This window comes from Phaseolus vulgaris, chromosome 9, assembly GCF_000499845.2.
Source record: "Phaseolus vulgaris cultivar G19833 chromosome 9, P. vulgaris v2.0, whole genome shotgun sequence".
Classification (NCBI taxonomy): Eukaryota; Viridiplantae; Streptophyta; class Magnoliopsida; order Fabales; family Fabaceae; genus Phaseolus; species Phaseolus vulgaris.
Genome location: NC_023751.2, coordinates 22841205 through 22867312, shown reverse-complemented (window position 1 = coordinate 22867312; position 26108 = coordinate 22841205). Strand labels below are relative to the sequence as shown.

At 29.4% G+C, this 26108-nt stretch overlaps 1 protein-coding gene and 1 pseudogene across 1 annotated transcript; both read right to left on the bottom strand.

The window, feature by feature from the left end:
- Positions 1 to 19: 19 nt before the first annotated feature.
- On the bottom strand, positions 20 to 7824 carry LOC137820985 (lipase-like PAD4; annotated as a pseudogene).
- A 9693-nt stretch (positions 7825 to 17517) lies between these two features.
- Positions 17518 to 18820, bottom strand: LOC137822306 (uncharacterized). Its single transcript, XM_068627192.1, has 2 exons — positions 18817 to 18820; positions 17518 to 17945 (listed from the first exon to the last, which is right to left on the bottom strand). The coding sequence occupies exons 1-2, from the start codon at positions 18818 to 18820 to the stop codon at positions 17518 to 17520; spliced, it is 432 nt and encodes a 143-aa protein (XP_068483293.1).
- Between the last annotated feature and the right edge of the window lie 7288 nt (positions 18821 to 26108).

Sequence of the window (26108 nt, the reverse complement as noted above, 5' to 3'; positions counted from 1 at the left end):
TGGACTTGTAATTGCCATGTCAGTGAGAAAACGTTCATCATTCGGTTAAAAAAGGTAAGAACGATAACTGATTTGTTTTTTAATAGTTCTTGTGAACATTTAAGTAAAATACAGATTCAACCAAGCCACAAGCACTCTAATTATTTTGGAAACGAGTGGTGGTTCATAGACATATCATATCACAGAGTTAAGCTTATTTCTTGGTTTCATTCCACATCCAGAAATGGGTTAATGTTGTGTGGGAACCTCTTCACCTTTGCTGAGTTCCCTCAGTCCTTTCAAATCTTCCACCCATGTACTGTAACTTGAGTTCTTGGCCAGAACATCTTCAGACACCTCCTTGTTATTAATAAGTTCCACAGCATACTTTTCAAATTTCTCAATGTTATCCCACAGCACAGCCAACTTGGTTGTGTCACTCTCGCTTCTAACACTATTCAACCAGTTAGTTGCTTCCTCCACCCTTGCCCAAAAGCATGAATCTTGGGTCAAACTTGCAAACTTGGTTCGCCTCTCGTTATTTTCTTCTGCGGCTGCGGCGGCCATTCCATCCTTCCACCACCTATCAAAGACCTCATATCTCTTCTCTCTGCCATGCAGTATGTAATGGCCCTTGGTTCTGTGCATTCCCTTCCCATAATATTCTCCAATGTCTAAAGGCTCAACCAGGAGTTTGTAGAAATGGGAAGCATTGACCCATTTTTCTCGCAATGCCAAATCATGAGGCAGCTCATTTCTCTCCCACATTTCAATCACATCGTTCCAAAACCTGGCGAGTTTATGGCGATTCATGTTGATTTTCATGGCCATTTTTTTGGAACTGTTCCTTCTCCTCTTGAACAAGTCATAGTATCCCATTTGATCAACTTGCTGGTCACACCAGGATTTGTACAATTCTATTTCAGTCCTGTAAGGCACAACCTTTGATAACTTAATTGGTAACATTGCAGCATTCATGGTTGGTGAAGGACCCATTCTCCTTGTCAACTTAAGGCATTCCTTGGCCGAATCCTAAATATTGTAGAATGAAAGTAATTTGTTTAGTGAAATCTCCTTCCTGGAGAAACTACGAATCATGTGTTAGTGTAGTATTTCTATGTCACTGAGAAGAAAGAGTTACTCAAGCTATGCTACACTCTGAATGTGTTCAATTAATAGGAGATGAAGAAACATCACATACCATAGTGGTGTGAGACAAGATAGTGCATTTACCTGCTTTGCTAAACCTAAAGACTGAACCGCCAATTCAAGACCTGCTTCATAGCTGGAATCAGGAATGTTCCCCTGCATGGAATTTTTATGGCTCAAGAATTGTAAAGACAATTTCTTAACATAGTCTCCATACTTTAGGTGGTCCTCAATACTGCAAGCTGGGGAACCAGATGCAAACATCAAATGCATCATCTTTATAACAGCTGTTGAACTATCTACAGACACTGCTCCTTCTGATGAAACAAAAAGGTAGCTCCCAAATGGGTGAAACAAAATTGGTGTAGACCCTTCTCCATCTTGTGTGGCTGCATCCAAGCAACTCATCACAACGTTGAACAACTCTTGCTGTTGGTCAGAAACTGGAACTGCAAGTTTCCCAAAGCCTGGAGCAGTCGTGGACTGTTGCCAAAATTGAAGCAGGAGGTTTAGCTGAGCAGTGTAAGGGGTTGTGGGTGCAAAGAGCAGCCTTGGCATTATATCATGCTTTGAGACCACATGACAGAAGTTTCCACCCCATCTCTCTTTGAGAATGGCACGGGAGAAAGAGTCATTCCCTAGCATTGGTGAACCAAAAGTGATGCACAAGACTGACACAGATGTAGAACAAGATATGTGGTGGAGGTAAGACAATAACCAAAGAGCAGATAGAGAGGCAGTGGCTCCTCCAATGGAGTGGCCAGTTATGACAATTGTTTTGGTGTTGGAATTTCCCATGAGTGCCAACATCTGAAAGGTAAGAGTAAATTAAGAATTAAGATCGAATGAAAAGGAACATTAACAAAAAAGGCTATTTCAAGAATATTGTAACATGGATCATTAAATTGATGAAAAAAAATGAATTTGATCTCATATGGTAGGAAATTGAAATGAATATGCCGGAATTGTTAAAATGAAACTCGTTTCTTCAAGTTAAAGGATAGAGTGCTTAAATTCTTTTATAGCTAGAAATGAAAACTATAATGATCACGATTAAGAAGCTATCCAGTGGTAACATTATTGCATAAAACGTGGAAAACAAAATAATAGAGTGTTGAATTGAGTTTTAATATTTTAAATACTTTTTCGTAAATATGGTTTGATACTTCATGATCATGGTAGTTTTATGAGACAAATGAATTGTCAACTGCTTTCCTAATTAGTTACATATGATAAGATATGTCAGACATAATTTTTCGTTTGACAGATTCCCTTGTTAAAAAATAATTTCTCTAACTTAGTTTTTTTACAATAATTCTCCCTCTTAAATTAGTATAGATGATAATAACATACAAGGTGAAAGAGGTTAAGGGAAAGAGAAATGCACACATTATTTTTATACGAGTTGGTTTGACTCAGTAAACGTCTAGTTTCCAATCAACAAATAAAATTTCACTAAGCATACTAATACTGTAAAGTACAATGCGAGTATTTTTTGGATTCCTAGTCACTTGGCTAACCCCTTGAGTATTGTTTAGGATCATAGTCACTCATGGCCAACCCCTTGAGTATTGTTTGGGAACGTAGTCACTCCTGGCTCACCCCTTGAATATTGTTAGGGCTCGTAATCATTCTTGGTTAACCCCTTGAGTATTGTTTAGGAACATAGTTATTCCTGATTAACCCTTTGAGTATTGTTTGGACCCATATACTCTTGCCTAAAATCGAGTATTCTTTGAACCCAGTCACTCCGGACTAAAACTGAGTATTCTTTGAACCTACTTACTCCTAACTAAAACTAAGTATTCTTTGAACCTAGTCATTCCTGATTAAAACTGAGTATTCTTTGGAACTAGTCACTCCTAGCTAAAATTGAGTGTTCTTTGTCAAATAATCACTCTTGGTTAAGATAGATAAATTATCTTACTAGTGATCTAACTAATCACCAAGTCACTCACTAGATAAAACCTAATATTCTTTGAACTCAATGAATCTTGGCTAAAATCGAGTATTCTTTGGATCCAAATACTCCCGACTAAAATAGAGTATTATTCGTCAAACAACTACTCCTAGCTAAAACCAAGGATTATTTGCCATATAGTCACTTATTCTTGGGGTACATAAGATTTTGAAAAAGTTTTAACATTGTGAAACTTGTTCTTATTCTTGATGAGTGACTTTATATAAGCACCGAAGAATGTAGTCATTCCAAAAATCGTTTCTAGTCATTAAGCATCTTGAGCTCATATGAATGTCCTTCTTGCGTTTAATGAGCTTGTTTGTGAATTATATATTAAATGCACTTTATGTAACATAAATGTCTTTTTCTTCTTCACACAATATCCATGATAGATGGTCGTCCTTATCTCCTTGTATTGAATAACCTTTTATAAAAAACAAAATGTATGACTGAAGTATGACTATGTTTTATATTTAGTTGTTTTTAGTACTTAATCATTGAACTTTTTTCTAACAATTATAATTCATTAAGTTATATATATATATATATATATATATATATTTTTTTTTCTCGATCTCTGCAACAAAGGCGTCTCTAACATTAATATAGACTTGAAGTAAATTTTATGATAAGAGATTCTATTCATTTAATAACAATTATTATAATTTCATTTAAAAATTAACTTCCAATATATGGGAGGATGTAAAGTTAATTGTTAAAGTAACATTATCATTTTTTTCAATTGATAATCAAGGCAATTTATTTAATCTTTCTTGAGAGATCACTAATATTCAATAAGATTTCAATCACTTTAGGTTTAAAAAACTTAATTAATTCATATGATACAATATAATTGCAGAAGTCGTAATTTTTCTGGTAATTATTAGTTTTATAATTAAATAAATACTTTTCAATTCACTAAATGTATTAAGTTTTTTTATTAATTATTTTATGTACATAGTAGGATAAATACGTAAAACTATTTTTTTCTATTCTAAGATATATGTACATACTAGAATTCTAAATTATTACCACAAAATATTGATGTAGAAGAACAATATGTTGAAAAAGAACTTTCATAAAAATAACATTTAAACGTTATTTGTTTGAAATTGAAAATAAAAATACAGTCCCTTTATCTCAAAATGGCTATAATTTAATTTAATTTATTTTTTAAATAATTGGTGGTCTAAGTTTTCAGTAAAATATATGTATTTTTATTTTTAATTTTTTGGCAAATAAATTATATCAATATTTATTTTCATCAAAGATAATAATACATATTAAAAAAAAGGTTAGGTGATGAAATTGTTTTAATAAGTGATATATTTATTATATTATTAAAATGCATGAAATAAGTTTAAACTGATATTATTTTAAGATGGAGGGAATAAATTAATATGGAATATATACACACATTATACAATGATGATGAAGATATCAAATAAGAGTAATGGAAGATGTAGAATTTCCATTGTTGACTCTAAATCTCTTTCACTTGGAGTCTTCGTCAATAGTCAACACTCACTATCATTATCTACTTGGTGGCTGAGGCAAATAATTGGAACTCTCTCCTAATGAATGGGTCGATATAGATAATGGAGAATAATGATAGTGAGATTTTGGCTAATTCTCCTGCACTACCAATTATGACCTATACCTAATACTGAGAAAGAAATGTTTGTTTTCTTCTAATTTTTCTCAATATTTATATCTGCAACACAAATAAAAACAGTTCTAAATATATAAATTTGGAACTAAAATATGTTAAAAATATGAAAATTCGCATAAGAATGTCTTTCGAATGTTAAATTCTGGAAGATTTTTTATTCCGAATGCAAAAATTCAGAAAAGATACAAGGACAATGTGGATTAATTTTAAATTTAATTTAATTTTTTAAAATAGTTTATAAAATAAATTTACAGTTATTTATATATTATAAAATACTATTATTTCTATACAATCTCTAACAATAATATAATTATTAAAATGTAAGTGGTTAAGGATTGATTGAACTTTTTAGGGTTTCATATGAAATACCGTACAACCTTTTGAAGCTCAGAAAAAGATGTAAACTATTTAAAAGTTAGTTTAATGATACAGAGGAGTGTACTAGTCCCTAGTGTCTAAAACATTTATAGTAATGATAATTGAAAAGCAAAGAATGTTAGCGTTATTTGTACCATTTCATAAAAAATCATATCTAGTATCCAACTCATGTTTACAAACTGTATGAATTCGTTCCATTTTATACGACTCATGTTTACAAACTGTATGAGTTCGTTCAATTTTATAAAAAGTAATGTTTATTTCAATATTAACTAAGTTTTTAAGTAGTTTACAAATTTTGTTATTTGTATTTAAGTTTATTAAAAAAAGTAAGATTTTGTTGTTAATATAAATATAGGATGGCTAATGTAAAATGAAAAATAATTTCAATTGTTTTAATTGAAAATATGTTGAATAATAAAATTATCATATTTATTGATTTTAATGTCATCACTTTACATGATGGTTTTCATGTCACTCAAAGTGACAATGAATGGATGTAAGTGATTTATTATCAAATATGTTTTAATGGAAGCAAAAGTCATTTGTTATTTTAAATTAGTAGAAATATTAATTTATATTAACTAAATTAAATACTCAATAGACTAAAGAAATCTAAGAGTAATTCAATTGAAAAATATTTAAATATTAAGAGATTAAGATCACTATAAAGTATACAAGTAGAAGTAATACTCACCTTAGAAACATATTTTATGAGGATGAATTAGATTTAAATTCACTTCTTAATATCTATCAAAATTTATCTTAACGAAATTTGTTAGATCTATTTATCATGTCATATGCTATTAGACCACTTACAAATATCTAATTCTATATTTGATATGAATATACTTCAACATTAAATAGACTAGACGTCTCCTACAAATTGTGATAAGAAAAAAAAAAACCATTAAGGTTCTTCAATATAAATTAAATAAACGGACATTGGAACATGGAAACTTGTTAAATTTTTTTTGGATATTCCATGTATTATTCTTCTTTGCTCACTTCCAAGAAAAGTGTAGTATTCTTCTTTGCTTTATTCTTTCTCAGCTTAACTACCTCCCAAAAAAATAGGAGAAAATGTACCTGGGATTGGTGTGAACGGGAGTTCAGGCTTTTTCTTTTGAAAAATGTTCACTTAATCTTGTATTATTAGAGAGGTATGAAGAAGATATAACGGAAGAAAAGAAAAAAATGATAGAAAATAAGAAAAATAATAATGAAATGAAAGTAAGATAAAAAAATAATAATAATAAATAGCTCACTATAAAATATTGATTTTTTAGTGTAATAAAAAGTATTTTTAATATAAAAACTTTAATTCAGATAGTTTTATTTAAACTTTATGTTAATCATTAAGGTAATGGTAGAGACTTCGTTGTATTGTGCTTATTTTTATTAAAAGGAAAATAAATTTTAATATTCTATTACTTTTTATATTTTAATTTTTATAAAATTAAAATTAAAATCCCCAATCTTCACTTTTAATATATTAACAACATGCTAACGTTAATTTTTCTTAATAAATATATGCGTGATAATTCCCAAAAACTATTGAAATTCAAACAAAACTAATAAAATTAATTTTTTTATGGTAAAAAAAGCCAAATATGTCATGCTTATATATGATAGTAAGTCCTTTTCTTTTTCATTTCAACTTTAATCTTCAGTTTGATGTTATGACAAAACCCCTCTTCCAGAAAAATAAAAAGAAAAAAGGAGGAGAATATAAAGTAGTAACACTATGCTATAAAATTAAAAGAGATAGAAAAATTAAATGGTAGTGTAGAAAATGTATATTACAACTTCTCCAAAGAAAATGTCATACTATTTAGTTTAACTTCATAGTTCACAGGGTTTCTTTTAACATACATGCTACAGTGTTCTTGGTTTATCAAAAAACGATTCCAAAGACAATAGCAAAACGACGAATATACTGCGTTTTATTTGGAAAGAAAAATTATCCCCAACACTTAAGTTATAAGGCCATCAAATAGTTGAGAAAATAATTTTATATTGTATAATTACACCGTCGATGTATAATATATTTTTTCACAAACCTAATTATACATCATTAGCGTAAAATTTTAAGATAATATTATGAAAAATAGCAATTCTTCAATGAGAGTTGAGAATTATGAAACCTGATTTTGAAATGAATCGAAAAAGGTGGAAAAGAGTTTCAGCATCCCAGCATGCACCATCACAGGATCATCTTCCTTGTTGCGACGCGCCGAGAAGAGTGTTACATCGCCGATGCTAGCCAACGGCTCCAAGGCTCTCCAGCTAGAGTCCGTCGCCGCCATTTCCATGCCGGGGAAAGCGACGTACATCACGCCGCCGACACCTTGCTCTATCACGAAACTCCGCGGCGCGGAGGCCGCCACGGCGGTGCACAGCCTCCACGATTCCGACAACAGCGGCGTTGACGCCAGGAACGTTGCGAGCATCTCGCTCGTCTCAAATCTGACACATGTCGTTTGAAATGATTAACGAGAAAAGTTTAATAAATTTTGAAGTTATAGTTGATTTTGAGGATTCGGTGAGTGGTGAGGGGAGTGAGGACTTACGGTGAAGCTTCGTCAACCACCATGGTAGAGTGATGAATTCTTCCTTTTTCTTTGGTTAAAGTCTTGTGGAGAAAATTTGTGAATTTTGAAGATGCTAGTGGGATGAGATTAACCTTTTCAATGGTGGTGCTCATTTTATACAAATATTTTTTTTAAATATTAAATAATTTATTATATTTTTATCTTTAAATGTATTTTATAACATTACATGTTTAATAATTATTGACCGTATATTTTTTATATTCTCTCCTCTAATTATGAAAAGGCACGTCATTGATATTTTTTTACGATAATTACTATAAAACATCAATAAATTTATTATATATAAAACTATTTTACATTGTATTTTTTCTCTCTAATATTAGTTAAATTATATTTTTTAATTTTGAACTAATATATTATTTTACTTCTTTCTATTCAATAATTAACGTGATAATGTTATTTCATTTAAGCATATTTATCTTCTGTGTTCCTTTTCATACTTCACATAATCATTTTATGAGTTTGTTTATTTCTTTTTTGCTTTCTTTGTTATCTTTTTTCTATATATTATATGTTATCTTATTAAAATATGAAGTAACTTTTTCTCTTTTATATCCATACATACATTTATATATCTTTTTTATTCCTATTCATACTTCACATTCATTTTATGGGTATGTTTATTTCTTTTTTTTATTTCTATGTTCTCCCTTTTCTATATATTATATGCTATTTTATTAAAATATAAAGTATTTTTTCTTTATACTACTAGAAAATGATTAAATATAAATTAATTTTAAATACTAAAAATAATTATTTGTTATATTGACTAAATTATATATTATTTTAGAGATTAAAAAAATTATTGATATTTAAACTAGTTTTTATTATTGATAAATAATTTCTAAATTAATATCTAGTTAACTATCAAGTTTTTAATTTTTGTTTCTAAAATCAGTTTCTATTTAATGATTTTCTCTTAATGTTTATATTTATACATACATTTATTTTTATCTTTTGTATTCCTTTTCACACTTCACATTTCATTTTATGAGTCTGTTTATTTCTAAATTGACTTATCAAATACAGAATCTTAACTTATCACAACATTCTCATAAAAAAAAATCTAATCACATTATATTTTTCACGTTAGACTCTCTCGGCCCACCACAAAAGAATTGTTATAGTAACATTGTAAATAAAATCAACTCGCTAACGTTTTACAAAAGGTTTGACATAAAATTCATAATTTACGTTAGATGACCTAAATGTCCAACATAAATTTTTGAATTTTATATTGAATTATATGTGGTTTAGTGTAAAAACTTTGACGCAAGCTTCTTCTTCCCCACTTCTACCACGCATAAACAATATTTTTTACTATTTTTCTCCGATGACAGTTGCAACAATCTTGTTTCTACCTCCATTGGAGACCCAAACTTTGTTTTTCTTCAGTCTTTGCTTTGAATTTCTCTTTGTAGGCCTTTGGCCAATTTTTATTTGGCCCAATTTTGGGTTTGTATTCTTATTTAAGTATTTGCTTCCATAAAGTGACTGTGACTTGAAATAATATACAAAAAATTTCTTTTCCAAAATATTGCACCACTAAGCTTTCTGCTTTCGTTCTTCTCTCCTCCTTTAACAATCCGATTGTCATGGAGCCCGCTCTGCTTCGTCACACTCTGATCATCGTTTTTTCCCTTGATTTTTCTTTTCCTCTTCAATCTTATTTTTGCATCTTGTTTTCTATTTCTTTTTCATCAAATGGATTTGTCACATAACCCATCAAGCACGTACTATCTGCATCCAGGAGAAAATCCAGGAACGATACTCATCACAACATAACTTGACAAAAGCAATTATCACACTTGGAATAGAGCCATGAAGAAAGCTCTCCTCTCCAAGAACAACTTCAAGTTCGTGAATGGAGACCTCCCTGAATCAACACATGATGATAAGGTGTACGAAGCGTGGGAGCGCTATAATGTCATGGTTATATCGTGAATTACACAAACATCGAGTGCACAAAATTTCCCAAAACTATGGTAAGTAATGTTCATATTGCAATAAAATAAATCATACCCTAGATGAATGTTAATCAAATTGCAAGTTTTTTTCATGGAATCACGTTGCAAAAAAGGCCCTTTTATAGTTCAAAGATATCCTAAATACACCTTAATCTTGCACCTTCCTAATTTCACCATCTATTTTGTAGTGGAAACTAATGCTTCCAACTTCGCCATCAGGGTCGTTTTATCCCAAGCAGGGCATCCTAGAAGTTATGTCCTAAGAAACAAAGCAATTCAGTATATGTAAAAGAGATGCTAACAAGTACTAAATCTGTTAAGAAGTGGAGACACTATCTCATTGACAATCACTTTCAAATTATCACAGACCAACAAATTTTAAGGGGACTACTTACCAACGCTTGTGATACACCGGAGTAACAAAAATGGGTTTCACGGCTTATTGGAGTACAATTTTGACATACTTTATTGGCCTGGACGTCACAACCAGGATGTCGATTACCTCTCTAGGCCACCATCCTAAGTTTTCTTAGCCATCTCCTCCTCAGTACCATAGATCATCACAAAATTAAAAAGGTACTATTAGACAACAACAGGACAACAAGAAAAAAACCAAATTGATAGGTATTCCCAACTCAAATTTCACTTTTCACAATGACTTACTGTACCACGGCCAGAGACTTTACCTTACATCCACAACCAACCTCCATCCATCCATTCTTCATCAGTTCCATGCAACCCCATCTGCAGGGCATTCCGGTCTCAAAGCCATTTTAGCTTGTTTAGTTGCATCATTTTATTGATTGAGTATTTACAGGGATACAAAATTTCATCACAGAGTGTCTCCCCTGCTAACAGAACAAACCCATCACTGAAAACCCTTAGGATTATTACAACCCATACCCCTCAAACCAGAATTTGGGATGAACTAACAGCCAATTCTATCATTCACTTACCATCGTCTTTCATCCATACAATTATTTGGGTGGTTTATGACCGCCTTTCAAAAATAAACTCTTCATAGCCCTCCCCTCCTCCATAACCGTCTCCCAACTAGCTAACCGATTTTTTGTGGAGATCTACAGGTTGCATGGGTCCCGAAATCCATAATTTCAGATCGCGACCCGCTTTTCCTCAGTAACTTATGGAATTAGTTTTTTCACCTACAAAGAACAAAATTGAAATTTAGTATGACTTATCACCCTCAAACCAATGGTTAAAACGAGGTTATCAACAAAAGTTTAGAGGTATACCTTTACTATTTTATAAGTGACAATCAACGGAATTGGTACAAATACTTACATCTTGTCGAGTTCTGGTACAATTCTTCTTACCATTCGGCCATAAAAAACGACCCCGTTTCAAGTGCTTTATGGAAGACCATCACCCTGCATCCTGGATTGTGTGCCCGACACTGCATTGGAACCGAATCTGGTCACCACCCTCCAAGAGTGAAGGTAGATCTTGCACCAATTGAAGACCAATTTAGCGTTGTTGTAGTAATGCATGGGTAAGACAACGAACACAACACGTTGTCATCATGCCTTTGGCGTTGGCGATTGGGTGTTCCTCTACCAGCAGGCCTACCGTCCAACCTCCCTCACCGGCGCACCTCACCACAAACTTAGCCGTAAGTTTTACGGCTCATACCTTATTACAAATCGCATTGGTGAAGTAACATATGAACTAGCTCTTTCACCGACTTCCAATGTTCACCTAGTATTTCATATATCTCTCCTCAAACCATATTAGGAACCAAAACCCCCTCTAGTACACCACCCTCTCAACCATGAAACAACCCCAAACTTTTCGCACTTTCCAAATTCTACCCATATCATAACCCTAACTAAAACTTTACTTTCACCAATAAACTTACCTAACACAGTATTGGATTCATCAGCACAAGTCACGCGTCTTCCATCTACAATTCACATTGAGCTCCTTCACCTACCATCCTCTTATGCTTTACGTGACAATTTACTTACACAAGTAAACTCACCTAACACAACATCAGATCTGTCAGAGCAAGACACGCAATCTCCATCAACAACTCGCACTGCGCCACGTCAAGCACAATCTGATGCACCTTCACGTGATTATGTCCAAAATTTAAAAAATGAAACTGGCACGCACCCACTTGTCCCAACGTTCCAAAACCCTTTGCATTCAACACAATTACCCTTGGGCTCCCAAACCCATCCCGCAGCCCACTTTCAACCCTCCTTACCAACACCACTCTCTCACACTACAACCAACGTGACGCAACAGACCGCCACAAGCCTAACAACCATTCTCACTTTATATATATTCCCACCCTTCCACTTCCAGAACCATCCACACACCACAAAAAATACATTGGCCCACCAACCCCCACCCACATCAAACCTTCAAACACCTTCCCCCTAAACACATCCCCACCATAAACAATAAAACCAATTCTCAATTACAATCCACCATTTTGTTTCACTTTGCCCACTCTAAGCTCCTATCCAACTGCATCATCAACCATGACTCATTTCTCAAGCTCATCCAACCAAAACCTTGAGAACAAGGTTACTTTGTAGGGGCCAACTATAGATATTGGACTCACAACTACAAGGCCCATTAGAAGGGTATCTAGGCCCACTTGGTTAAATAACTACATCTTGAAGGATTTGTTTTTGTCTTTTGTGAGGATTGGATTGAACTTTTTTTGTTAGGATTTTTTGTTATGTTTTTTCAATATCTTTCAGCACAAATGTCTATTAGAGCAAGTTGGATGACTTTTCAAGGGGAATTATATGCCTAGGGAGACTAGGAGAGAGACATTTATGTATTTTGTTCTTGCCTTTTCTTTCTATCTTAACGTTGTTTTTATCCTCTCTTTTGTTTCATTTCCTGTCTTCTTTTCCCTTTACTTTGGTGTTCTTCCCCATCCTTTTTTAATCTTTGTTATGAATTTGGTGCTTTCATTGATCATATTTTCGTGCCTCCCAAACCAGACAAAGATTTAGAAGAAACCCTCCAGACCATTTTAGAAAAACTAGCAAACCTCCAAACCCAAATCTAACAAACTCATGATCATTATGAAACCTGTTATAATACCTTACATCACACCCTATAATTTCGTCAAAAAGATTGTGAATCCAAACAAGAGGCGGTCTCTCACACCCTTCGTACCATCTTAACATTTATACCACCCCCCGTTAATTTCCCTCAATGAAGCAAACAACTCTTCTACTCCCTTATCAGTTCCAACCATACCCCATATCCCATCCCACCCCTAACTTTTAAGGTTGTATCATCCACATTACTCCACCTCCCCTTGTTCCTACCCTACCCCATCCCCCAAAAATTCAATTATCCTTCTATGGGTCTGATCCTCTTGATTGACTTTTTCAGGCTGAATAGTTTTTCCAGTTTTACAATATTACTTAGGAGTCTCGCTTACACAATACACGTATTGGCATGTATTTATGTATTTATTGTAATTGTTATTAAGTTTAGTTGTTTATGTTATTGTGTCAGCTTAGATTGTATATATAAAAGCTACTATATTATTTTATTTTGATAGCTTACGTTTTATATGCATAGATTGTATACTATTTTTTTTAATTCTTTGTATATAGAATATTTTATATTGATACAAGTATTTTCTTTCAATCTTAAATCTTATTATTGTGTTTTCCCTTATTTGTTATTGTTTCAAACCAAATATATAATATAAAAAAAGTGACGAGTTGAAAATAATATTATGTCCTCCAATGATAAAAGAATTTGTCGGAATCACTTGTTATATTATTAAGAACTTATAGAAAAAGATGGTCTTATGACGATAATAGAGAAAGAGGAGGGAGAAAGCTAGGTGAAAGAAAACAAAAGGAAAAAGAGAATGAAGAGACATATAAAAGAGAACGAAAAGGGATTAAAAGGAGAAAAAATAAGGGAAAAAAGAAAAGTGAAGAAATATACAATACAAGAAAATCATGAAATAGAAACTAATTTTTAGTGACAAAAAATAATTAGTTGCTATAGTGACTAAATTAGAGACCATTTTAGAGATTAAAATTTTTTTGGTTTCTAAATTAGTTTATATTATTGTTAAATGATTTCTAAATTGGTATCTAATTAACAACCAAGATTTTTGCTACCAAATTTAGAAATTAAATAATTGGTAGTTAAAACTTTGGTTGATAATTAGATACCAATTTAGAAACCATTTTTTTTTAGTTTTTAAAATGATCTCTAATTTAGTTACTATAGCAACTAATTATGTTTGTTCTCTAAAATTGGTTTCTATTTCATGGTTTTCTTGTAGTGATAGTTGTGAAATAGAAGAGTGTATCACACATTTTATTTTATTTTTAAAAATTTCAAATTATGTAATTTCAAATTACTGGAATACTTTCACAAATTTACAAAATTCTTTTATCAAGTCAACATATTTCCTTAAAAATATTATATTATTTATTAAATGATGGATTAACTATATTTTTAAGTATCTTATAGATTTAGGTATTTTAAATTGAGTTTATATTAAAAAATTACGTTCAATTGAGTGCTAAAAATGTTTTTTTTTTCTTTTAAGTATTCCACTATTTGATTTTGACATCAACGAGATGATATAGTCATTATTTTTGTCCAAATCATCAATCAATTTCTCTTATTCCTTTAATAGGGTATGATGTGTGAGAATTTAAAGGAGGAGATGTGAGAGGATGTGAGAGGAAAGTGTGAAGAAAGTGAAGATGTTTGGATTGAGATATGCTATACTGGATGTGTGAGAAAAGTTTATGGGAATTTGTGAGTGATGTGAGTTTATAAAATGTTACTTTACAAATTTTCCTTTACCTATTAAAAAAATTTAATAATGAAATTGAGTTATTTTTGTTTAGAAATAAACAAGTTTCAGATAGTAGATTTAAAAATTAAAATTAGAAAATAAATATATATTAAATATAAATAGGTATAATTTAAACATTATAATTAGAAAAAAAAATTATGTATTCAACAAATTAAATAAAAACAAAACTTCAAATAATTTCTTAAAATATTAAACATGTACTATAAAATTGAAAAATAAATCAGATCTTATATAAATAAAAAATATTATTTTTTAATATTAAAAACCCTGTAATAATAAAAAAATAAAAAATACTACAACAACAAAAATATAACGTAATTAACAATAAAAAATAATTTCATAAAAATTTATAACTCATAAATATAATAATTATAACAAAAATATATTAATATAAACATAACAATAAATTAAATAAAAACAAAATTTCAAGTAATTTCTTAAAATATTAAACATATATTGTAAAATCAAAAAATAAATCACATTATATAAATAAAAAAATATTATTTTTAATATAAAAAACCTTGCAGTAATGGAAAATAAGAAATATTATAATAGTAGAATAGATGAAGATAATTTTGGAAATAACACATGCTGACGTGACTTTTCCTCTACATCTCTTCATTATGAAGGAAGATGATATTTAGGTGAGAGTAAATTCAGAAATAACACATACCGACGTGACTTTCTCTCTACATCTCTTCATTCTGAAGAGAGAGAATATTTACTGTTCACATATATATCCTCTCATTCTCTCCTCACAAAACCCTGGATCCAAATAGTTGATATATTCTCACTTCTTGTATGTGAACATTACATCCACGTAAACATAGGCCCTTAATCTCCTCTAACTTGTTGGTCTCGTCATCCCATTAACAATAAAAAATTATATGGCAAGAAGCTTAAAAGAAAATACAAATATTTTTAAAACCCAATAAAAAAATTAATGTAAATTAAATTAAAATTTCATAAATTTATGAGATACTAAAACTTAATTAAGCCTAAAATTAAATTATTTCTTAAAATTTCTAATTCAAAGACTTGTCTTGTCAATTTTAAAATACTAATGTTTTGTATTGTTTGGATAATTGCAGTCCAGATTGCTTTAAAAGCCTAACTAAGTGTTGGTAAACAAATTATAAATTGAGCTATTGTTTTCTGTACCCCATTAATTTCTAACTGCAGGCCCATGATTTTTGGAATTTCAGTTTTGCCCATCCGACTTTTATTTCAAACGGTCTCAGACATTGTTTTGTGGTGGTTTGTCATAGTCACATAGGCTCGAGGTAGGTAGCTTCAGGTATGCAAACAGTTTTGAAATCCAAAATTTAAAATGTAGTTTCAAAAAATTTATTTCATATAATTAGAAATTTCTAGAAACATAAAATGAAGAATGTATTTTTAAATAGAATATTTCAGAATCTATCGATAATGTATAATCTAAATCGTTTTTGACATATTTTACAAAAAAGGTGTACTTTTTTATTTAAATAGTGTTTGAAGATTTTATATGGATTAGAAATAAATATATTTTATAATATATGAGTAAATATAAATCTCAATTTTTAAATTAATTTTTTAAGATTAAATTAGATTTATAATTCAGTTTTTAATAAATAATATTTAATAAATTAAGTAATTGAAATTGAATTAATACACAAGTTTGTTAAATAAATAAACAAAATAGATGCTTCCCTAATAAATCAATATATTATATTGAAATATCAATATTTTTACACTTCGTATCAAAAGTGAAAAATAAAATAACACCCTACAAAATTAGAGAGATGCAAAGTCATATTCAATGAAATAGTAAGAATCAATGTCAACTCGCATTTATAGATACTAAGAATATAAACTCTAATGAACACGAAACCATTTATATTTACTTTAAACATTTTACTTTTATAAAAAAAAAATATTTTTCCCATAAGCTTTTTCCTCCAATCATATAAACTTCATCAAAGTCAGTTTAATAAATTTCTGCATTAGAAAATGTTGTTACACTACAATAATTTTAAAGATCATAAATAAATAATTAACCACTATATAAATTATTAGAATTAACTATTTTAATTAATATAGTGATTAACTATTTTTGTTTTTGAAATTATTTTCTATTTAATGATTTTTTTAATATTAATTACGTAAGAACTCCTTTGGGGATACAAATAAAAATAGGTAAACCTAAATATAATGTACCATGATGGAGCAATTATATATATATATATATATATATATATATAATTAATTAATCAAGAACTTAGTTTTATTAAATAATAACGGACATTTTTTTAAAAGAATTGGTTTCATTTATTGATTGATGAATAGATCTTATCATTTTACTGTATCTTCTTGAACTTAGCTAAATTCCAAACCCCTTTCTCTTCAACATTGCTTTTCAAAAAGTACGAGTGTGCATAAATTCTTCACTTAGTCGCACAATACGAAGACATGATGGGAAGTGGGAGGAACTACACATCACACTTGCTTTTGTTTTTCTCTTTCCTTTCACACCAAAAAAAATGAGTAAACAATTAGTTATTAATAATGGGAATCATAAAACTGTCTTTAGGGAATGCCCTACGAAGACATCATAGGAAATGGGAGGGACTACACATCACACACAGTAGTTTGTTGCTTTTGTTTTTCTCTTTCCTTTCACACCAAAATATCACTAAACAAGTAGTTTTTTTAATAAGATAAATCTAGTTTTGTCTTTCAATTAAGACACATAGTTTATTTTTTATGATAAAAGAATGTGTTTAATATTGGGAATTCAAAATATTGGATAAGTTTTTCATTGAGTATAAATAAAATAGTTGACTACAAATATCTTAAGATTTTAGATAAAAAATTGTATGATAATTTTTTAAACTTCCTACACCTCCAAGCCTCAAAGGTAGCTTGGGTGTAGAATCTGGCTAGGTACTCAACCCTAACAGCATATACATTCATTAACGTCCCTCCTGCTCCAACTTGAGAAATTCAGCTTCCTTTGCAAATCTTGCACTATCTGGACAATATTTCTCCGGAAACCTCACTCTGAAACTCTCCCAGTCTAATACTTCAGCTCTAGCTTCCATCATCTGTTGAGCTCCCATCCACCAAAACTCTGCTTCTCCAGACAACAAATATGTAGCAAAAACCAATTTCTTATCCTCAGGGCAGGAGGTTGCCCTAAAGATCTTCTCTAACTCCCTGATCCATTGGTCTACTTGGTCAGGAGTGACATTCCCAGTGAACTTAGGTGAGTTGTGTCTCATGAACTCTGTCAGTCCCATATGCTCCTGAGACTGACTGACATGGGAAGCTGTTGCAGCAGATCTAGTAGTCTCTCCCAATGATGCATTGTTGTCTGGTGATTCTGAGCCATTGCCATATTCTGTTGTTGGATAGAATTTGTCATTATCTCAATAGCCCTGGCAATCTGGTTCATCTCAGAAGAAGGTTGGGGAGGGGTAGGAGGTCTAGGAGCCATGCTATACAACAAAAAAAGAAAGATTTAGGATAAATCTAAAAAAAAAATCATAACTATGTAGTTTTACTAACAAACCAACTAAAGCACACATAAACAACCCCATAACTCTTAGGTCTCCTAAGGTTCGAACAACTCTGATACCATAATGTAACACCCTTCATTTTACCCATATATAATGAAATAAAAGTAAAACAATCAATATCTAATTACAAATAACATATACTACTTTCTCATATGTGTATCTCAAAAGAAATATCCCTCTTCATAGGGATTTAATATATACATCAAAAGTTTTAACAATAAAACAAAGCATTCAAATAAAACTATCTCATCCTTCAGCTGCTCACAAAGGAGCTCTATTACCTACAATCTCATCTGCTCCAGTGTAAAACACGATCATCACAGATAAAGAAACAAACACAAACAAATAACAGGGTAAGCTATCTATATAAAAAGTTTTGATATAATTTAAAATTCAAATTAATAAGCATAATTCATCAATTCTCATATGATTTCTCAAACCATCAAGTGTCTATTACATTTCATAAAATTCATCTTTCATATGTCAGACTTCTACTGACTCACAACACATAGACACTTGACTTTACTTTCGGAAGACTCATGCGTTGACTTAGACTCAGAGATATACAGCTGTCATACTATCTCACTGTGAAATCCACACAGCTATGCGCATAAAGAATCTCAATGTCATATCTCTCCTAGACAGGGTTAACTCATATAACAGGTCAAGTTAGTTATCTTTCAAACAACTTACCCATTCATATGAACCTCATTCGACTCTCATCACCTGAATAACTTCATCTATATGATTTCATTATCTCAGAAGAGTCATGATATCTCCTTCTAGACGAATCCCTAGTCAATGCACATCCTAAACAATCTTAACACGGTATTTTCTTTCCTAAAAATACTATGTTTTGATTAAAATTCATATTCTAAATATCACAATCTCCAACATCAAACAATCAAATCATTCCAAATTTTAGAATTTCCAAAACACACAACGATTCATTTACAAATCATATAAATGTCTTGTATCAAAAGGGCTCCAAAGTGTATCTAAATAACATCAAGTTTTACTACCAAAAAAGAGAGACAATAAAAGGAGAATGAAAGAAAATTATCTCTCGACTACAACTATAGCCAACAGCTCTCAACTTCTTCAAATTTGCACAAGCAATAACTAATTCCAACATGTATTGTAATACTTTAATATTTAGAATTATTGCAAGATTGTTACACCAATTACAAAAGGAGAAAAGAAAAGTATTATCCAACATTGTATAGCATTTACAGAATGAAAGAAAAGAGCATGAACAATAAATGTTCTTCTTTTTACTTTACATATACCTAGCACCACGTATTCAACATTATTTAATAAAAAGGTTGGGGAAGCCACAACATGAAAATTAAAGTTTGATCACCAATTGTTAAACCCGACAACTAATTTATCTCAAAATCACCAGAATTCATATTACAATCAACATAGCAATTCTCCAAATAATCAACTCACAATTTACTTTAAAAATTGTCACAAACAATCTTTAGTTTATAAACTAAATCATCACGAAATGATCAAAATATATCATCACAAACATTTTTCAAATACATTCAGTAATTCATTCAATTCCAAACTTATATACCTTCTACACCATCTACTATATCTAAATTTTTCATTTCAATATCAAACAATTTCCAAGCTACACCACGTCACCCCATATCCAGATCTTCTAGCCTGGGGTTCTATTGGAAATTTAAAACTAGTTTCCCTTACCTGAAGGGTTGATGCTCACTAGGATAGGAGCTCCAAATCTACCAAAAGCCTAAAGGTAATTTAACCTGCACCACAAAATCCTGATAAAAGTCTAACTATATAACTAAGACCATTTGTTAACAAAATTAACCCTGAAGCTAAAATAATCATATGCAAAGCATAAATCTAATAAGACTAAAATTAACTCAAAAGAAAAAGGGGCCAAAAATGAACTTACTTTATCTGAGATTTTGATCGGACAATCTTATAGGGTTCACTGCCAGGAGTCCAATGGCTGACTCTGATCGCCAAACTAATAAGTGAGGAGATCAAAATCTTAGAGAGAAGGGAGAGAAAGGAAAAATGAAACTTTTAAAGAGATGGTGGTTATTTTAAAACGAGACCTGAATAACTGAATTTTCTATTCATATGTCATTTTCATTTTAATAATAAAATATTCATGTATCATTTAAAATATACCACTTCTACTCTAAGGTTATTTTCTAGATCCTTACCAGTTAACTCTTAATTTAAAAGTTTGAACAACTAATGTTTAGTAAACTAGTTCACAATAAATTAATTACACATTACTAAACAGCCAAGTATATACAAATATCCAATATTCAATATCAGTCATACTAAAAATTCACAGGCATACATACATAGACATTTGACTTTACTTTTAGAAGATTTGTGCATTGAATTCGAACCCAAAGATATGCATTTTTCATACTACCTTCAATGTGTTATCTTTCCACACATCTACACGAACATATGAATTTAGTCAACTCCTATGACAAGGTAAATCCATATGAACATCCTTCGACTCTCACCAACTGATAATTTTCATCTATATGATTCCAATATATTAGTAGAGTGATGATACCTCCTTCTAAACGAATATTTAATTCAATGTGCATCCTAGTAATCTCAACACGATATTTTTTTTCTTGAAAATATTATGTCTCAATCACATTTTCACATGATTCATAATTCATATCACATTCAATCACATAAAAATTTAGATTTAAAACAATTTGAAAATATAAAAAAATCACATAAGCACATAAAATCAATGTTTCAAATGCACGTATAATTAATTTAACTAAAGCAATAAACAATCATCAAACAATCTTTTGAAAACAAATTTATAATTTTGTTTACTTTGAGCGAAAATGAGATTGAGGACAAGGTTCAACGACACTAATATTCTTGCTTAAGCGAAAATAAGACCGACTTTAGACTTAGTTTGAGTACTATCTTTGCTTGAGTGAAAAAATATAGCTGAGTTTAAGCTTGGATCTATGTTCTATTTTTGCTTGAGTGAAAATATCACAAATCTAAGTCTCATTTAGCTAATTCAACCGAATCATGAAACCATTTCAAAGTCTACCCAATATCAATATAGAAATTTGAAACTTTTATACAATTAAGAGATTTATGTAATTTTATAATTGCTCAAATATAACTTGTATTCTCATTGAATTCAAAATTTAATTCCAAGACTTTCAAACTGCAAAATTCATCTCACATTCAAATTCAAACAATCAACCAATTTTATAATACCTATCAATTCAAACCAACACTTATTTTGCTTAACAAAACAAATCATGCAATAAAAATTTGGAACTTGTGATCACATTAGCTTCACATACAATACTCTAACATTGGAATTCTATTGAAAAGTAAAACTAGATTCCCTTACCTGAATAGAAGGATGGATACTCACAAAGAACTCTAACTTCTAACGAATGCATGGATAATCTAATCTGCACCATGAAGTTTTGATCAATTATCTAAACACATTACTAAAACCCTTAACTAACATAGACTATTGTTTGAGCATATACACCACATGCAAAAACATGTTTACCAAGGTAAATAGGAAAACTCAAAATCGGCTCAAAGAAAAAAAAATGCAAAAAGAAACTTACTTAAACAAAAATATGATAGAAAAACTTTACTGTATTCATTACTAGAATTCCAAAAATGACTTATGATGATGTCATACGGAAAAAGGATGAAGTCGTATTTTTAGAGAGAAGGGCAGAGGAGAAAAGAAAAAAAGTTTTATAAATAGATAATAATTATTTTAAAATGAAACTTGAATAACTGATTTTTTTTTTATTTATATGAACTTTTGATTTTAATAATAAAATATTTAGGTGTCATTTTAATTATATCAATTATACTTGAAAATATTTTCTAGTCCTTACAAAAAAATGTACTACTTTTATTTATAATGTTAATTTTTTCTTAATTTAATTATATAAAAAAATTAAAAAATAAACTAATAAATACTGAAAATAGTGTAATAATTAATTTTATTTATAATATTAAAATAATAAAAAATAGATAAAATTAAATCACAAATAATAAAAATGGATTAAAGTATATAAATACTAATGAAAAAAAATAAAATAAGTGACTTCTAATTTATAAACTAGAACCTCCTAAAATAAACCAATTTAAGTACATACCAAACTTATTTATATTGATCAAGCTATTTTATAAGTTAACAAAATAAATAAATAAATTTTAATTTTATCAAATATAATTTTTATCTTAATAAAATTTTGATACTCAAATTAATTAGGATTTTTAGAACAATAATAAATATTTAAGTGAAATAAAGTTATTTTAATGTATAAAAAATATATTATATTTTAATATGTAAAAAAAATTCAATACACCACGAAAGAATAATTTATATATAAAATTGTACTTCACAGTGCAAACAAATTGAAAATTGTTTGAGTTTTAAGAACAGACAAAACTCATAAAGATGACAAAACTGCAAAAACTTTTATGTCAATCAATCAAATCTCAAACAATTCATTTCACACGCTTCCTTGAATCGGATGATAATTATTAATTAGTTTAATCATCTTTTTATGGATATAAATTAACACTTTATTTTATATGTGCTTATAAGATGATTAAGTAATTAAGAATAAAAGATACACCATATTAATATATATCTAAATCCATTATTTTAATTTACATTTGTGTGTTAATATATTTTCTCTCTATTATTATTATTATTATTATAATTATTTTTTCTTTTTTTATATTAATTATCGAGAAAAATAATTTTAGAGTAAATATGGTACAATTAAAATGACACCAAATATTTTATTATTAAAAGGAAAAAATCTATATAAATATAAATTTAGTTATTCAGGTTTCATTTTAAAATAACCATCATCTTTCTAAAAATTTCTTTTTCTTTTCCTCTCCCTTCTCTTTAAGATTATGACTTTCTCGTTCATCAGTTTGACGATCGGAGTTCACCATTAGTTTTGATCTGATTAGGGTTGCTTTTTAGTTTAAGTTGCATGTGAAGTTTTTATCTTCAAAATTAGTCTTTGTTAGACTAGGGGTCCTAGTGATATAGTTAGATTTGTGATCAGGATTTTCTGGTGTAGGTTAGGTTATCCTTAAACTTTTGGTGGGTTGAAGCTCTTAGTGAGCATATGCTCGAGTCCAGGTAAGGGAAGCTAGTTTTTTTTTAAAAAATAGAACCCTTGCTTAGAAGATTCTGGATGTGGGGGTGATGTGATCACCAATTTCAATTGGTTTTGCTTGCATGATTGTCTCTTTTGAAGAGTAAAGTAATATATTGACTGAAATAGTTAAATTTTGAATATTTTATATTGATTTTAAGATGAATAAGTTGTTGAAGGTGTTTGTGATAGAGAATTGAAAGTATTTGAACGATAATATAAATGAGTTGAACTGCTTTTTTAATATATTTTGTTGAATTACTTAAATGAGATGTTTGATGAGAAGTGGTTGTTTGATTTTAGAAGAAGATTGATTTAGAGAGCATATATTTGGAACTTAGTAATGTGTTTAAGTGAATTTTGAGATAGATTTGGATTGTTTAGAAAGTTTAAAATATATGGTGTGATTGAATGGTGTATTGATGTGTTACATGATGTGAAAGTGTGATCAAGACATAGTATTTTCAAGAAAGGAAATACCCTGTTGAGATTGTTGTTAGGTGTATTGATCTATCAAGCCCGTAATGAGACATCCTGACTCTACTGATATAAAAAATCACATAGATTGAGTTATTCAGTTGGTGAGAGTCGATGGAACTTCATATGACTTTGTCTGGGGTTTGAAATATAATCTGATCTTTCAGGTCATATGAATTTATCCCGTCATACTAAATGATAAGATGATGAGATATTGAGATGTTTATGTGCATGACTGTGTGGATTCACAGCTAGTTGTATGACAGGTGCAAATACACGAGTTTTCTGGAAGTAGAGTCAAGTGTCTATGTTTTGTGAGTCAGTAGAAATCTGACATGTGAAAAATGATTTATGAATTTTGATAGACACTTCATGGTTATGTGAAATGTGTGAGAAATTGTTTGAGAATTTATGAATTTTGTGTATCTATTTGAAATTTAAATTATATAAAAAAAATTGTTATAACTTGCTTACCATGTCATTTGTTTGTGTTTATTTTTTTATTTGTGATGATCGTGTTCTACACAGGAGCATATGAGATTGCAGGTAATAAAACTCCTAAGTGAGCCGCTGGAAGATGTAATTGTTTTAATTTAAATACTCTATTTGTTTTTAAAACTTTTGATGTATATATTAAAATCACTATGGAGAGGAATATTTTTTTTAAGATACAATAAGATAGCTATATATATTCATATGTTAAGTAAATAATGTTTGTTCTACTTTTATTTTATTATATATGAGTAAAAAATAAAAATATTACATTAATAATTGAAAAAATTATATTATCTTAAAGTTTTAAAAATGACAGACAAAATGTTTTTTTTATTAAAAATTACAATACGTATATTGTTGTTTACTATGATATATTTTATTTACCTAAATGTCTAAAAAACATTATATTACATACATTTAGTATTCAATACGACACATTATTTTCTTAATTTATTTTTCTCAGTCTTTTTCATAAGATTGCTTTCTTTAACTTTTCTTCAAGTTTGTTCATCCCAAACGGTTTTTCCATATGGAAAATAATTTGTCATCTTATCTATCATATAATTTGATACTGTTCTTATCAAAGACTGAATTTCAAGTTTAATTAGATTTTATAAAATTCACTTATAAAATTAAATTTACATCTTATCTTTTATTTTTAATTTACATGACAATACATTTTTTTTATGTTGAAAATATTAATTTATACATAAAACTATATAATAGATGTTTTGTTAACAGTTTAGTAATTAATGGGTATCTAATTAATCCAACAAACTTTTATTAAAATAAATTTGAAATAAGTCTCGTACATATTAAAATGAAATTTTACATGATTCTGATATATATTAATAAGAAAAACTTTAATACATATTAAGAAAAAAAAATTCACATAACTTTAATATATGTTAAAAAAATTAAATGTTAAATCTGAATTAATTTTATAAAATCAATTCACGTAAAATATTTTATCTCTAATTATATATGAGTCTATAATTACAAGATTAAAAATATTTTAAACCATAATATTTTTAATAAAAATATCGAAATTAGTAGAGTTTAATATTTTAGGTATAGCTATTGTAGCTGTATCAATTTTCTTATGATCCCAACGTCAAAGTTGAATTTTCGCACTCCCATGTTATCTTGGGAGAAAAAAAGCATCTTTTGGTTCCAATGAACTTCTTCTGAAGAACATGCTATTTTGATGGAGCTATTTGACAATTCAACGGTGAATGACGTCATCTTTGAAAAGAGTGATAATACGTTACAAAATTTGACTTGGCTAGTGAGTTTTAGAGCAAATCAAGGATGAACAAAACATTGAGAATAATTTTTTATTTTTCGCTTAACAACTTCACTTATTATGTTGGTCTTACAAATAACCAACCTAATAAGGAAATTTTAACCGATTAACTATTTAATAATTAATAAAATTTTATGATATCTAAATCTATACCAGTTAAAAATTCTATTTAATCGAAATAGAAAATCAATAAATTATAAATTATTGACTTCCTAACATTCATAACATTTGTATTTTTTTAAATATAAAGGTTGGCATATTTTTTTATGTTCTTGGGTAATGTAAGTTTGGAATAGCGTTTTCAGGTTTATTGTATGTTTGGAATGGCGTTTCCAAGGTTTATTGTATGCTTGTGATAGAGTTTTCAAGGTTTATTATATGCTTGGTTTTGGCTCACATAACGTACCATATACCTAAATGTTTGGTTTTGGTTTCATTTTGAATTCTCTAAACTAAAGTTCAAACACCAATTACAATAATTTAATAAGGTTTTATTTTTTAATTAATTG